General features: G+C 41.5%; 1 protein-coding gene across 5 annotated transcripts; it reads left to right on the plus strand.

Moving 5' to 3' along the window:
* The first annotated feature begins 668 nt into the window (after window positions 1–668).
* On the plus strand, window positions 669–16487 carry LOC109889332 (nuclear transport factor 2). 5 transcript variants are annotated; one of them, XM_031822752.1, is made up of 19 exons: window positions 669–1133; window positions 1267–1373; window positions 1456–1582; window positions 1734–1827; window positions 2000–2196; window positions 2339–2474; window positions 2579–2748; window positions 2838–2997; window positions 3132–3250; window positions 3351–3479; window positions 3563–3721; window positions 3819–3928; window positions 4022–4145; window positions 7537–7643; window positions 7863–8698; window positions 10631–10739; window positions 11099–11873; window positions 12018–12116; window positions 14844–16487. In XM_031822752.1, the coding sequence occupies exons 5-15, from the start codon at window positions 2164–2166 to the stop codon at window positions 8071–8073; spliced, it is 1458 nt and encodes a 485-aa protein (XP_031678612.1). In that variant the 5' UTR covers window positions 669–1133; window positions 1267–1373; window positions 1456–1582; window positions 1734–1827; window positions 2000–2163; the 3' UTR covers window positions 8074–8698; window positions 10631–10739; window positions 11099–11873; window positions 12018–12116; window positions 14844–16487. The 5 variants fall into 5 exon arrangements, with proteins under 5 accessions (XP_031678612.1, XP_031678613.1, XP_020336278.1 ...); XM_031822753.1 differs by having other exon boundaries at window positions 683–1133; window positions 1456–1611; XM_020480689.2 differs by lacking the exons at window positions 1456–1582; window positions 1734–1827 and having other exon boundaries at window positions 683–1133.
* The last annotated feature ends 175 nt before the right edge of the window (window positions 16488–16662 follow it).

Below are 16662 nucleotides of genomic sequence, written 5' to 3' on the forward strand. Positions count from 1 at the left end.
CAGTGGTGGAAAAGTACCCAATTGTCATACTTGAGTAAAAGTAAAGTTCATAGAAAATGACTCAAGTAAATTGAAAGTCACTCAATAAAATAATACATGAGTATAAAGTCAAAAAAAAATTTGGTTTATAATATACTTCAATATTTCAATTTCCTAATATTAAGCAAACCAAACGGCGCCATTTATTTTTTATTTATGATAACCAAGGCCACACTCGCGTGTGTTTAGTGAGTCCGCCAGATCAGAGACAGTAGGGATGACCAGGGATGTTCTCTTGATTAGTGTGTGAATGGGACCATTTTACTGTCCTCCTAAGCATTCAAAAATGTAGCAAGTACTTTTGGGTGTCAGGGAAAATGTATGGAATAAAAAGCACATTAATTTTCTTTCGGAATGTAGGGATGTAAAAGTAAACCTTGTCAAAAATATAAATAGTAAAGTACAGATACCCCAAAAAACTACTTAAGTAGTACTTACAAGTATTTTAACTTAAGTACTTTACACCACTGTACATACATTATTAAGTCACAATTTTAAAAATCTTTGATTAAGTCCTGAGCCAAGTCAAAGTTTTTTACGCCTTCTCTCTGGAAAGGTTCTCCAGGAATGCAAAAGTATCTGGCGCGCGATGGTCTGCTATTTGGGGTTCTTCCTGGGTCCTTCATTTCCATGGCAACATTGTGTAAACATAACAACTCGGTCGTGAGCCTGAAGCGTTGGCCTGAAGTGAAGCAAATAGCTAGCTAACCTAATTGAAGAGGGATTAAATGTTAATGTATTTGGTAACTAGCTAGCTCGCTTGTTTGCTGCATCTAAACATAACAGATGTCGACACAGAAAGATATTAGATTACCACCTTTATCATCGTTTGAACGGCAAGTGGCCTTGTCCAATTTAGTAGTAGGCTAACGTTAACTGTTAACTTAGCTAGCTCACTCAGATAACGTTACTCTATGATAGTAACGTTACTAAGCGAATCATATAATAATAATAATACAAGTAATAATTTCTAGTTAGCTGCTTGTTTCCATCTCACTTTCAGACTGTCGTCTGAGTGTCAACATAACGCTGAAAAAAGAACTGGGCGACAAGTGGCAATTGGCGGTCCTGGCTCATGTAGAGCATCAACCAGAGTAAGATAAGCAGTTAGCTAGCTAGGTTGGATCATTTGGGACTTTGTGCATATCACTAAGTACACCATTCGTTCCCCGAGCAAGCTTTTTTATTTTTTTATAAAAAAAAAAACGTTTTATCTCACTCCGTCAGGTTGGCTGTACTTCAGGCTACCTGTCAACCTGGCCTGCCCATGTCACCTCTCAAGTTGTTCAGCAGGGGAGGAGACATACTTCAGGTGGAGAGATCAGGAACCATGGGTATTTAGCAAATTATATATACTGTCAAATGATATAGGGTTAAAACTGTGGAAGGATTTACTGAGATGGTAATATGCTACAGATGCGGTGATGATTTTGGTGGCCCTGTGGGGAAGCCACGATTCCTGGAGCAGCTTGAAAGCTACCTAAAGAAGGAGCTGCAGGCTCTTGACTTACAACAACCAAAAGTCCAAGAGCGCAAACTACAGGTCCCATCCATCTGCCATATAATATACAGGTTATCCATGTAATTTAGGCTTTGTTACAGTGTATTTACCTTACTACATATAAGGAGTATAGTGAATAGATTCATTTTCACTTAGTTGTCAAGTGACAAAATCTGCCCTCTGTCATACGCAGGCATACCGGGAGGTCTTTGGCTGTTTCATTGAGGACTTCAAAACGTACAAGCCGCTTCTGTGTGCCATAAAAAATGAATATGAAATCACATTAGGTGTGTGGCATTGTAGCATGGAATGTTTGATTGTGGCAAATAGGCCTATATTGTTATGGTGAATGTGAGTTTGGACAGAAAAACAAGGATGAATGGAAGTATCAGAGGGACTTAAAGATGTCATGCTTATAGGATGTTGGATTTTATTGTCTATGGATATTCATTTCTGCAGCATACCTACGGGACCAGATCCGGGAGCTGGAGCCTCTCCGTGCTCGTCTGGTTGTGGTGTCAGAGCAGTGTGAAAAGAGGATCCTGGGCCTGCGAGAGGAGGAGAGGGTAGAGATTAGAGCTCTGAAGCAAGAGCGCCAACACCGTCAAAAGGTTATTGAAAACATGAGAGAGACACAGAGTTCCCTGCAGACCCAGGTACAGTGCTTACCCACTAGGTTCAGTCTCAATCACACCAGTGCTGCTCTGAAAACACAGAATTCAAGTTATTCTGGCTCATATCAACCATGCCTAGGCTGCCTGAACTCTCCTTCATCGCTCTTTCGCTTGTTATTCTCAGGTGTGTTGTCTGCAGGCAGACCTGGCCGCTCAGTATCTGATGTACAGAGAAGAATGTGATGCTCGCAAGCTGCTCATCGCCAACATCAGCAGCATGAGCTATGGACCAGATGAGGAACCCGAGGAAGAGCAGGAAGGTAGTGAAAAAATGTGTAACAATAAAATAATTATTAGTCAACTGTCTTGATGTAAGCGAAGTGTGGGGTGTTGTCACCTCTGAAAACCTGTTCCTTTCCATCAGAAGTGGAAATCGAGGACCCAGTGAAAGAGAAATTGGCTCTGAAGGTGTGTCGAGAGGACCTGACTAAAGCCCAGGTGGAGCTAAATCGCTTGCATGCGGAGTATGGAGACGTAGTTCCCCGCCGTGACTGGGAGACGTTGGACCATACCCACAAAGAGAACTTGCTTAAGGTACAGTTCAGTGAAATGTTTGATTCAACAACAGCAGTCTCACTTAATCAGACCTGAATGAGTGTTGAATCTCTTTGCATCTATTCCAGCTGGAGACCCTGCAGAAAGACTTTGATCAGATGAAGGCTGAATATGACACACTGCTTGAGGTGCACAAGCAAGTCACAACACAGAGGGACAGCCTCCAGGGAGAACTGGAGGGCTTCAAAGAGGCCTCTACCCCCAGGCCAGAATGGGAGCAGTGTGCAGGTATCACATAGAAAAACTGCTCTTGGTATGGTATTGTTGGTAGTAATGCTTGAAGTGTTAGACGTTTTGCTTTGTGACTGAATCAATATAAACATTTTAGATCAGAACATTTACACAGCACTGTGTGATTACAGACGTACTGGGAGGTAGTGAGCGTTGGGCAGATCTCTCCCAGGGTCAGTCCAGCCAGCGGCGTTTGGAGATCCTTCTGGCAGAACTGGGAGGAAAGAACTCAGAGTTTTTCACTGGACTGGTAAACCTCCCTTCCTGCTGAACTTTCAAACTGCCTGAACATCAACACATTTCCAAAAAGAATGGCATGGTCAAAAGGTCTTCACCCTGTGTCCACTCAGGGTACTTCTGATGATGTGCCCATATACCTGCGCTATGAGGGGCAGTTAAAGAACCATAGGCTAAAGAAGAATGCGGTTGTGAGAATCCTCAAGGAGGTTTGGAAGGAGAAGGTCATGGAGGATGGAAGGGTAAACTGATACCTCTCTTTCAAATCATGAGTTATTTCACACACTGTTTGACTGATATGTCTTCTAATTGTATTTTTCTTAAGAGAAATGAAAGCAGCAATCTTCCCGAGTTTCTTCAGCAACATCTGGAGAGACAATATGGGGAAAAGGCTGGAGAGTGGGCTTATAGCTTAGTAGAGGGCATTCGTCAACACCAAAAGGATGACTCTGTCAGCCTCTTCAATGACATTCTCACAGGAAAGGTGATTGATCTTGCAAATGTGTTATACAGTGCTCTTCTTATGAGTGTGAGAAAGGATGGTGCGCATGATCTGATGGTTATAAATGTATTATTAACAGGTGGATGAGAGTGTGTACCATGGTCAGACGCATCTACTGTCTAACCTGCTGAAAGTGTTGATCCACAGTGACAGTACAGAGAGTGGGCTGCTCAGTGTTCAGGATTTCAGGTAATGCAGATAATCAAATTACAGTACAGATTAAAGTCAAACATTACGATTATGACAGTGAGTGGGCTATATAAAATGACCTTTGTTTTGTAGAGATAACTTGCAAATGGCCTTCCCTCTGAAAAGAGCGCAAGACATCGATGAGCTAGTGACCACAGCTCAGGCCGAGCTAGACAACAACGGTGGGAGCCTCCCATACCAAAGACTGTATACAGAGGTAACCTTTTGGGTCTCGGTCCAAAATTTCACACCTCAGTCCACATAATTTCACAATCCCGTTTTAATAGAGGACTACCAGCCATAGTCAATAGGCAGACCATGGTCTGGAAATTTGAGGGACTGGACCTTCTCAAAAAGTATTCAAGTACCCTTGATGTATACAATAGCAATAGCATCCTGTTTCCATTGATTATCCTTGATGTTTCTACAACTTGATTGGAGTCCACCTGTGGTAAATTCAATTGATTGGACATGATTTGGAAAGGCACACACCTGTTGACAGTGCATGTCAGAGCAAAAACCAAGCCATGAGGTTGATGGAATTGTCTGTAGAGCTCCGAAACAGGATTGTGGCGAGGCACAGATCTGGGGAAGGATACCAAAAAATGTCTGCAGCATTGAAGGTCCCCAAGAACATAGTGACCTCCATCATTGTTAAATGGAAGAAGTTTGGAACCACCGAGACTAACTAGAGTTGGCCGGCAGGCCGAACTGAGCAATCGGGAGAAGGGCCTTGGTCAAGGAGGTGACCAAGAACCCGATGGTCACTCTGACAGAGCTCCAGAGTTCCTCTGTGGAGATGGTAGAACCTTTCAGAATGACAACCATCTCTGCAGCGCTACACCAATCAGGCATTTATGGTAGAGTGGCTAGACGGAAGCCACTCCTCAGTAAAAGGACAGCCCGCTTGGAGTTGGCCAAAAGGCACCTAAAGGACTCTCAGACCATGAGAAACAAGATAATCTGGTCTGATGAAACCAAGACTGAACTCTTTGGCCTGAATGTCAAGCGTCACGTCTGGAGGAAACCTAGCACCATCCCTACGGTGAAGCATGGTGGTGGCAGCATCATGCTGTGGGGATGTTTTTCAGTGGCAGGGACTGGAAGACTGGTCAGGATCGAGGGAAAGATGAACGGAGCAAAGTACAGAGAGATCATTGATCAAATCAAAATCACATTTTATTGGTCACATACACATGGTTATCAGATGTTATTGTGAGTGTAGTGAAATGCTTGTGCTTCTAGTTCTGACAGTGCAACAATAGAAAGAAATCCAACAACTACCTAATACACACAATCAAAGTAAAGGAATGGAATAAGAATATATACATATAAATAAATGGATAAGCAATGACCGAGCGGCATAGGCAAGATTATTATAAGATTATTATGATAAAATATAGTATATACATATGAGATGAGTAATGCAAGATATGTAAACATTATTAAAGTGACGAGTGATCCATTTATTAAAGTGGCCAATGATTTCAAGTCTGTATGTAGGCAGCAGCCTCACTGTGTTAGTGATGGCTGTTTAACAGTCTGATGGCCTTGAGATAGAATCTCTCGCTCCCAGCTTTGATGCAACTGTACTGACCTCGCCTTCTGGATGGTAGCGGGGTGAACAGGCAGTGGGGCAGTGGTCTAAGGCACCGCTACGCAGTGCTGCCACTAGAGATCCTGGTTCGAGTCTGTCGCAGCCAGCCGCAACCGGGAGACCCATGGGGCTGCGCACAATTGGCCCAGCGTCGTCCGGGTTAGGGGAGGTTTGGCCGGCATGGATGTTCTTGTCCCATCGTGTACTAGCGACTCCTGTGGCGGCCCAGAAGCGTGCACAGTGTTTCTGTGCACGTTAAGCTGACCAATGCCTGTCAAGAAGCAGTGCGGCTTGGCTGTGTTGTGTTTCGGAGGATGCACAGCTCTCGACCTTTGCCTCTCCTGAGTCCGTACGGGAGTTGCAGTGATGAGACTAACTACCAATTGAATACACAAAATTGGTACGTTACAGCTTTATTCTAAAATTGTTAAAAATAGATTTTTTCACTCAATACCTCAAAGCGAAAACAGGTTTAGAAATGTTTGCAAATGTATTGCTGGCAGTGGCCTTGCTGTAACGAAGGGTGCTGGAGGACAGGTACTTTGCACCGGGTGATGTGTTCTGCAGACCGCACCATACTCTGGAGAGCCCTTCGGTTATGGGCAGTGCAGTTGCCGTTGCCAGGTGGTGATGCAGCCCGACAGGATCCTCTCAATTGTGCATCTGTAAAAGTTGGTGAGAGTTTTAGTTGACATGCAAAATTTCTGTAGACCCTGACACATACGTCTCGTGTCTGAGCCGTTGAATTGCGACTCCACTTTGTCACTATACTGACATTTCACTTGTTTGATTGCCTTACGGATGGAATAACTACACTGTTTATATTCAGCCATATTCCCTGTCATCTTTCCATGGTTAAATGGTTCTCACTTTCAGTTTTGCACGAATGCCGCCATCTATCCACGGTTTCTGGTTATGGTAGGTTTTAATAGTCACAGTGGGTACAACATCTCCTATGCACTTCCTTATAAACTCACTCACTGAATCAGCGTATAAATCGATATTATTCTCTGAGGCTACTCGGAACATGTCCCAGTCCGCGTGATCAAAACACTCTTGAAGCGTGGATTCCAATTGGTCAGACCAGCGTTGAATAGTCCTTGTCACGGGTACGTCCTGTTTGAGAAACAAAATGAATTCGTGGTCAGATTTTCCGAAGGGAGGGCGAGGGAGGGCCTTGTATGCATCGCGGAAGTTAGAGTAGCAGTGATCCAGAGTTTTGCCAGCACGAGTACTACAATCAATATGTTGACAGAATTTAGGTAGCCTTGTTCTCAAATTTGCTTTGTTAAAATCCCCAGCTACAATAAATGCAGGTTATATGGTTTATATGGTTTACAGCCTTATTCTAAAATGGATTATAACAAGGCTGTAAATCTGCTCCAGAGCATTCAGAACCTCAGACTGGGGCAAAGGTTCACCTTCTAACAGGACAACGACCCTAAGCACACAGCCAAGACAACGCTTTGGGCCAGAGCCCGGACTTGAACCCGATCTAACATCTCTATCTAGCCGATGTGAAATAGCTATCTAGTTAGCGCTAGTGGCGTTTCAATCGGTGACGTCACTTGCTCTGAGACCTTGAAGTAGTGGTTCCCCTTGCTCTGCAAGGGCCGCGGCTTTTGTGGGGCGATGGGTGATGCTTCGAGGGTGACTGTTGATGTGTGCAGAGCGTCCCTGGTTCGCGCCCAGGTCGGGGCGAGGGGACGGACGTAAAGTCTATACTGTTACATCTACAGAGACCTCAAAATAGCTGTGCAGTGACACTCCCCAAGTACAGGTGTGCCAAGCTTGTAGCGTCATACCCAAGAAGACACGAGGCTGTAATCGCTGCCTGAGAGGCATCAACAAAGTAGATTAATGTGTCTGAATACTTTATAAAATGTGAAAATTCTATTTAATCAATTTTATAATAAGGCTGTAACATAACAAAATGTTGAACAAACTTTCCTAATGCACTGCTACCATTAATGTCTACTGTGGCAAAGACATGGTGTGATGTTCTATGCAGGATGCAGATGGGAAACACAAAGACTTCCTGAATCTGGTGAAGAAGCAGGCCTCCACAGAGAGGCATATGTATATCAGCCAACTGAGGACTCAGCTGGGAGGCAAAGGGTAAGCAAAGTGTATACCCCATGTAGGGCGGCAGGTAGCCTAGCGGGTAAAGGCTAGGTGAAAAATCTGCATTAGTCGCTTTGGATAAGAGCGTCTGCTAAATGACGTAAATCTATACAGATCTCAATTTGCACAAGTAATATACTTGTTTCATTGTTGTTTGAAAAGTGTAAACCGTTTTGAAAGGATCACCAGGGGCATTGTGTTTTTTATTCACAGAGAGGTGACTGTGGCTGATCTAAGGGCTGCCTTTAAGAACATTGACCCCTCTCTGGACGCTATCAAACTAGACTGGGTCCTAACTATGGCATTCCAGATACACCAGGGGGAGCTAGAGCAGCACACAACACAAATGGACACAGAGCTGGCCCTGCAGCACCTCCTGGCAATAGATGTGACCAGGGCTGGGCCTGCACCACAACAGGACTGAATCGCTCTAAGCACTTTTAGAAAGTGGTAGCCGTCAGGCATCTAACTGTTTCTTTGCTATCCTTGTGGCCTACAAACTCATGATATATTTCCAAAGGAACCAGGTTGAACATTAAACAAACACTTAAACGGACTGTTGTTACTGAAATTATCTGTAAGTCAAATGTGTTTCACACAGTAACTTATTATCAGTGTCAGAAATTGAATATTTACGTAAAAACATTAGCATCCCAAAGTTGAGCTGTCACATACTTCTCTGGTGTTCTAGTAGCCAGGCTAGCAAATTGTTCACCGGAGCAGTGTGTGGCTACTCAATTCAAACGTCTGTTTATAGTAGCATACAGTGCCATTAGAACTGTGCCATCTTGTGGATGCAGGCATGTAAAACCATGGCCATTCTATCCATCCTTATAATTTCCACAACAAATGTAGTTTACCTTCATTAAAGTGGGCTGATTTAAAAGGTAACATATTTTTGTATGTTGAGAGTTTCGTGTGGGTGGAAAAACCTACCAGCTGTATAGAGTGAAGAACTTCATTTCCCACGTAGCATTAGACAGATGAGCATGCGCCTAAACGGGTGTAATCGCCATAACTGGAAGCCGGGGCACGGTTTTGAGTTCGCGGTAAGTTGCTTTTCTAAAAAATGTAATTCTATATTAAATAAAAACATTTGTTGTCTTCTAGGGACAAGCGTATCCTATTATGATTTAGAATGGATTAGTTTATATACCTTTTTGACAGGCGGTGGCTCGCCAAAAGTGATAGCTAGGACACGCCTATGTTCTGGCTGGGCCCGGTCGAAAGAAGCTTCAGTATGTTGAGGAACGGTTAGGGTATTTTTAGCAGCCGATAGTGCGAAAGAACGTGCCATACCACTTGTATATCTAGCATTCACTTTAGATTTTAATTGTCTAGCCCTTTGATTGCATTTTATTAACTAAGCAATACGGGACATCGAGCTAGTCAGACAACCAACCAACGTTTGATCTTTGATATTAGCCTTGCCTATGCTAGCTAGCTCAGCCAAAGTCAAAGAAAGAGTCCAACATTGCCCATGTCATGCATGCTCACGGCGTGAACGGACTGTGTAAGTAGCTAGCATTCAGCTGACGAACACATGAAACGTTAGCTATAGTAGCTAGCTACAGTATCTTGTATAACTTGATTGAGTTAGTAGCGATCTTTTCTTTGAAATCTCAAACGACACGATTGGAAATAACGTGTTGCAATTATAGTGCAAGGGATGATTTGTAAACTAGTATTACCTAGGATCGTGTGAATAATTGAGGTAGCTAGCTATGCAAGCTTCGTATAAAGTTAATGTGCGTTGGGGAGGCACGTGAGACGCCGTGACTGACAGCGCACTGATCCAAACAAGACTAGCTTAGCTAGCACTGTCAGAATAGGTACCATAATTTGGGTGTAACTGTTGCTAAACTATGGCCCTTGGTGGTATTTGCTCAATTTGCTCTGCCAATGAAGCATAACCTTGTCCTATCAGCTGTCTCTGTTTTCTGAAAAAAGAAAAAAAAAACTCTACAGTGCTCCTTTTTTAAAAACGTTTAGTCAAATGCGTGTATTCCTTGTGCTGTTAATATATTGTTCAACCACTAAATTCAAAATGTATTTCCTATACAGAACAAAACAGCACCTTGTACTGGGGACAATAATAACACTCTAAAATGTGCAGTTTTGCCACACAAGACAATGCCACGGATGTCTCAAATTGAGGGAGCGTGCAATTGGCATGCTGACTAGAATGTCCACCAGAGCTCTTGTCAGAAAATGTAATGTTAATTTCTCTACCATAAGCCACCTCCAACTTAATTTTAGAGCAATTTCGCACAGCCATTGAAGAGTGGGACAACATTCCACAGGCCACAATCAACCGCCTGAACAACTCTGTGAAGTCGATGTGTAGCGGTGCATGAGGCAAAATGGTGTCCACCAGTATTTACTGACTGGTTTTCTGATTCACGCCTCTACCATAAAAATAGAAAAAAAGGTATCTGTGACCAACAGATGCATATCTGTATTCCCAGTCATGTGAAATCCATAGATGACACTATTTACATTGACCCCCCCCCCCCCCCCCCCCTTCTTTATTTTTACACTGCTGCTACTCGCTGTTTATTATCTATGCATAGTCACTTTATAAATGACCTTGACTAACCTGTAGCCCCGCACATTGACTCGGTACCCCCTGTATATAACCTCGTTATTTTATTTAAATATCTTGTTACATTTTTTTAATACAATCAAAAAGTATTTTGTAAATATGTTCACAACTCTATTTCTTGAGCTGCATTGTTGGTTAAGGGCTTGTAAGTAAGCATTTCATGGTAAGGTCGTCTGTTGTATTCAGCGCATGTGACATACAATTTTATTTGATATGGAGCAATTGGGTGTGGACTCTTTCTTTTGCCCCTAAGTGCAAACCCAACAAGCTCTACCTGATCTTTCTTGCCCAGATTTCTTGAGTTTAGTCTATGTCATCCACACCACTAGGATTGTACACTCATAAGATTGTCTCTTCCAATTTAACTTGTTTCCAGGTGATTCAGAATGGGGGAAAAGCCAATTTGGGAACAGATAGGATCCAGTTTTGTGCAACATTACTACCAGCTCTTTGACACGGACAGGACCCAGCTTGGAGCAATATATGTGAGTGGATCTGTCTGTACCAATGAATATTAATCATAGTTCTGCTTTCCTGTGTCCTGTTCTCACCACTGCAGTCTTCACCCCCATGCATTTATTCCACCATCACCTTCAACAGTCTAACCACCTCTGCATCTGTTATAACTCATTTAGTAATAAATTGGATATTTGTTAATGTTCAGTTTTTTTCAAATAGAAAAGTAGTGCCTCATACAATATCTCCAGACCTGTGAGCAAATGCTCCCTGATAATTCCATTCCAAACACTATCCAAGGGAAAGATTGTTGAATCAATTCATGTTCTGTAGTCTTGCCCTATTTCAATGTTGCTGTTCAAAACTTTACTTGGTTTATGTGTTTCAGAGACTGATCCTAGACCTAGATCAAATAAGTTTTGACAAGCATTCATCTGAGGAACGTTTTGGGCCAAAGAAGTCTCAAGTTAGACTGTGGGACAGGCAAATATGCATGCATACTGACACTTACAAGCTAAAGCATAATATATAAAGCATAATATAAAGCATCATATATTTCAATAAGAGGTACAAAGACAGCATATAGTTACTTATTTTAAGCTGTTCAAATAATTGTAATGTCCATTTATCAATCATGAGAACACGCAAGTTGTTGATTGTTCCCTTTTCTTTACATTCAGCTAGGTTAGCATTCTTGAGTCAATGTGTTGTTTTTGAGCCCCCTATTGGTAGCACGATTTATATTTTTAGATGGGAGGAGAACTGCACAAGCTATGACTCATTTGCGTTATTATACAAATCTATTACTGAAAGGCTTCTGTTAACTATATTTTGCCCTTAAATAATAATAAAAATTTTATCAAAGAATAAGGTAAGAGCAGCAGAGCCCGTTCTTCTATTCTTCTTCCACATGGTACATGACTAAATAGTTGCATATAACTCTCTCATACCCTAACTTGAGTATGCGTAGAAAAGTTAGTTGTGAATAAAACAGATTGGGAGTCGGGACATACCTCACATCCTTCCACCCTATACCACCAATGTGCCTTGTCCCACTGACAAACTCAAACCTCTGCTTTTCCTTTTTACAGATCGATGCATCATGCCTTACATGGGAGGGACAGCAATTCCAGGGAAAAGCAGCGATTGTCGAGAAACTTTCTGTGAGTGACATTTTTAAAATATACCTGAGCATGACAGAATGGAATGTCTCAATAGTATGTCAGGAGTGCACTGATTGAACAGGATATATTGGTGGAATGTGCTTGTCTCAGATACATCTCTTGTTTATTATTTCTTCTTTTCAGACTCTCCCCTTCTTAAAAATAGCTCACAGTATAACAGCACAAGACCACCAGCCCACACCTGACAGCTGTATAATGAGTATGGTAGTAGGACAATTAAAAGTAAGTCATTGTCATTCTAATACTGTAAAAATGTACACTACCGTTCTAAAGTTTGGGGGTCACGTACAAATGTCCTTGTTTTTGAAAGTAAAGCACATTTTTTTCCATTAAAATAACATCAAATTGATCAGAAATACAGTGTAGACATTGTTAATGTTGTAACAGACTATTGTAGCTGGAAACGGCAGATTTTTTATGGAATATCTACACAGGCGTACAGAGGCCCATTATCAGCAACCATCACTCCTGTGTTCCAATGGCATGTTGTGTTAGCTAATCCAGGTTGATCATTTTAAAAGGATAATTGATCATTAGAAAACCCTTGCCTAGAAGGCCAGCATCTCGGAGTCGCCTCTTCACTGTTGATGTTGAGACTGGTGTTTTGCGGGTACTATTTAATGAAGCTGCCAGTTGAGGACTTGTGTGGCGTCTGTTTCTCAAACTAGACCCTCTAATGTACTTGTCCTTCTGCTCAGTTGTGCACTGGGGCCTCCCACTCTTTCTATTCTGGTTAGAGCCAGTTTGCGCTTTTCTGTGAAGGGAGTAGTACACAGCGTTGTACAAGAGCTTCAGTTGCTTGGCAATTTCTCGCATGGAATCGCCTTCATTTCTCCGAACAAGAATAGACTGATGAGTTTCAGAAGAAAGGTCTTTTTTTGGCCATTTTGAGCCTGTAATTGAACCCACAAATGCTGATGCTCTAGATACTCAACTAGTCTAAAGAAGGCTTCTTTAATCAGCTTTCAGCTGTGCTAACATAATTGCAAAAGGGTTTTCTAATGATCAGTTAGCCTTTTAAAATGATAAACTTGGAATAGCTAACACAATGTGCCACTGGAACACAGGAGTGATGGTTGCTGATAATGGGCCTCTGTACGCATATGTAGATATTCCATTAAAAATCAGCCGTTTCCAGCTACAACAATGTCTGCACTGTATTTCTGATCAATTTGATGTTATTTTAAATGGACAAAAAAAATAAGCTTTTCTTTCAAAAACAAGGACATTTCTAAGTGACCCCAAACTTTTGAACAGTACTGTATATTTGCCAGTTTCTTAAACTAACAACTGAATAGCTTACAGGCTAGAAATCCCCACCTGCTTTGAAAGTTACTGTATTTGTTTAAATCGTTTGAAATGAAGAGTCAGGATTCCTACTGTTGGATCAAACTGTATGTTAAAAAGCACAGCTAGGTACATCTGTTTTCAGCTTCACAGTTTCAAGCCCTTTGTTCACCAAGTTGATATAACTAGCTATGCTTTTATTAATCTGCTGACGCAAATAGACTGAATAAGACATGGATCAAGCCTTCCTATGTTAGTAAAAACAAGGGTATGTGTGAGAGGTAGGTAAGTAGTTTACACATTAGAAGTCAGGGCTATTGTATTTTGTCTGTCTCGCAGGCAGATGATGACCAGGTCCTGGGCTTCCAGTACACGTTTTTGCTGAATAATTATAGGAATGCCTGGGTTTGCACCAACAAATTCTTCAGGCTTGCCCTGCACAACCTTTGACCTATCTGTGGTTTTATGACCCATCTTCTCCCTACTTACTGTCAGTAAGGATCAGTGTTCTGAGTGACCATGGGTCAGTTAGGCTTTTACTAATCTTACGCCAAACTAGAGTTTGGTAATTAGAGACCACAGTGCATTCAGGGAGCTAAAAATGTGATCTAATCACCCATTTTTCCCACTCTGCTTAAAGTCATGCTCTGGTACCTTGGTCGACTAGTCTTTTTTTTTAAACCACCCTCTTTGGGCTGGACGTGTCAATGTGTAGTTCATACGAGCAGAATTACTGTCTTTCTGCATTTGGCCACAAAATCCCTAGTTTGAAAGCGTCTTTTCTGGAAACAGCTGCGCCATTTCCCTACATTTCCACGCCCGTTGGCCAGCCCCCTAGCAATTAAAGTTTCAGACGATGAGATTCAGCCCCTTGCCATTTGAGTGACAGCTAGCCGGAATCACAAACAGGAGAACGAGAGAGCGCAATCACGTGTGGCACATATGAGATGTTGTACGCAATTTTCAGGACCATTTTTGGCTCACGGGCGCTACTTTCAGAACAATTGGCTAAAAAGTATACGGACAATCCCTTTTAAAAGAGAGGGGAAATGCACTATAAACTGCAACAAACAAAGTGGTTTATTGAATTTGAACCGAGATTATAGTAAAGGCTGGCTTGTTTGACAAATTATTAACTAGTCCAAGCCACAGTAATGGCCTTATATGAAAGCTCTGATCTTCACTGTGGACCTTGAACTTGAAATCTGCTTTTTAGAACATTCATGTGTTATTTGAAGACGCCAATGCCGTCATGATCACTGAGCAGTTACTGTTACAGAGTTGTGTAAGCCTAGTCTCCACTGACACCTAAAGAGATGGCTTGCTTTTTGTCTGCATCTCCATTAGTGCCTGTTCACACCTGTGTGTGCTCTGTTTAGCTAGAAAAGCCTTGAGGAATTTGGGTTTGCCACAAGCCTATTGATTGTAAAATATATATATATATATATATATATATATATATATATATATATATATATATATATATATATATATTTAAAAAAAATGTATGATAGAGTGGAATAACAGGAATGTGTGTTGTGTGAAGGCAGTTTGTCGCTTTGACCAAGACAGAATCAACTGTTGACAGAGATGCACCCAGCTGTGGATTAGATTCACTGTCATAACTGTGACTTTTTACTAAGCTCTCTCTTTGTGTTACAGGCTGATGAGGACCCCATCATGGGATTTCATCAGAGTTTCATCCTGAAGAACATCAATGATGCCTGGGTATGCACCAATGACATGTTCCGGCTCGCGCTGCACAATTTTGGCTAAGGACACCAGAAGTGGGCAAAGTGGATATAAGGGAAGGCTGAGGATGGGGGAGGTCTTGCAGAGACACCTAAACGCCCAACCTCCTCTCTGTATCATCCATACCTGTTTGAGAAATTACACCGGATTCCAGATGTCAATCACAGAGACATGCAGGCACATAGGCTACATGCCTTCAACTGAAATGAGATCTGTTCCTTTGCTGAGAGTTCACAGATCCATCAGAGTCCCTTTCCCCACGCTGACCTGCATGATGCTGGGGAGCTTAAATATCTGAAGATGGCAGACAAGGAAAAAAATGTACCAATTTACCTTCACCATTTTAGTTTTATGTTCGGACTCAAATGTCTTATCCTCATGTTTTCTCATCGTACACCCCTGTGTGTTATCAGCTTGCCTTATTGTATACAACTAAATCTCTTTTTAAAAGTTTAATTTAACATTCATTGTTATGTCAGGTTGCTCTAGCAATCCAAATAATCATAGAAAATATTATCAATAACATCCTTAGACCAGCAAGCTTCCCATTTCCCCCTCATGCTCTCTGTGACAATGAATACAAAAGCCATGATACACAATAAACCGTTTACTTTTTCTTAATGTGAGCTCATTGTTCCTCTGCCTTTCTTACCCATTTCTCTCCCTCCACTTACCTTGTCACTCTTATTTTAATTGTGTTAGCATTATATTGTAAACCATGTAGGTTCTGGTCAGTAGTTCTATAGCACATTGTTGTATATGATCTGCTATAGCATGTATTTTCTTGAGCAAGATGCAGCCAATATATTGTTATATATATGGACATACGGTTCCCTCAATTTTTTCCCCCAAAATAATTTCCTTTGGCCGATACTGCAGAAATAGAACCCCATAATGAGGCATGCTCTTGGAAATTGGGATCACTTTGTGCCATCAATGTACTGTAGCATTGACCTGACATTTCTGGAGAGGCTTTGCAAGTGTTCTTTTGCAAGACGAGGAACAGGCATGTCAAACTGCCTTATTTATTTCCCTTTTTTTTTTATATATATTTTTTTTTTTACAATGATTACATATATATATATATATATATATATATAATCTCTTTTCCACATGGAACAGAATGTACGGACTGCACATTTTAATTCCATACAATGTTTTAGAAAATAAAGAAACAGTTCTTGCCTGTTGTGAGACAAGGAAATCCCCAAGACTTCCTGCAGGAAAAGTAAAGTGGTGGTGGGGGCCACTTCTCTCATATGATCATATTTTTACAGTAAAATTTGTCTAGTAATCAAGTTTATTTTTTTTCTATTTAGATTTACAGTTTATAATTATCTATTGTTACCAATTGTTTGCTGTCAATCAACGACTGGCATAACTAATGCTTTTCCTCCCTCAGCCAGTGCATTGGCTACTGTTTTTGTTTTCCCTGATGGTACACTGGTTCAATTAAGAAGATCAAAGGCATCTCTTCAAGGTCTGCTATCATTCACAGATGTACAAGGTATTCTATTCTTCTGGCAGACAGAAATAAAAGACGTATGAAAAGTTTGACTTTTATTGTGTTTATTGGTTTTCAGCAGGGTTCAAGAAGGGCTTCCGCATATTTGAGATGAGCACAAAGCATTTTTATTAGCTCATGCTGTTTTCTGTGTATAGAATCTGAATGTATTCTCTATGACGTAGCATTATTTTATTAGTGCCGTGGAGGGTGAGAAATACATGA

Source organism: Oncorhynchus kisutch, linkage group LG4 (assembly GCF_002021735.2).
Source record: "Oncorhynchus kisutch isolate 150728-3 linkage group LG4, Okis_V2, whole genome shotgun sequence".
NCBI lineage: Eukaryota > Metazoa > Chordata > Actinopteri > Salmoniformes > Salmonidae > Oncorhynchus > Oncorhynchus kisutch.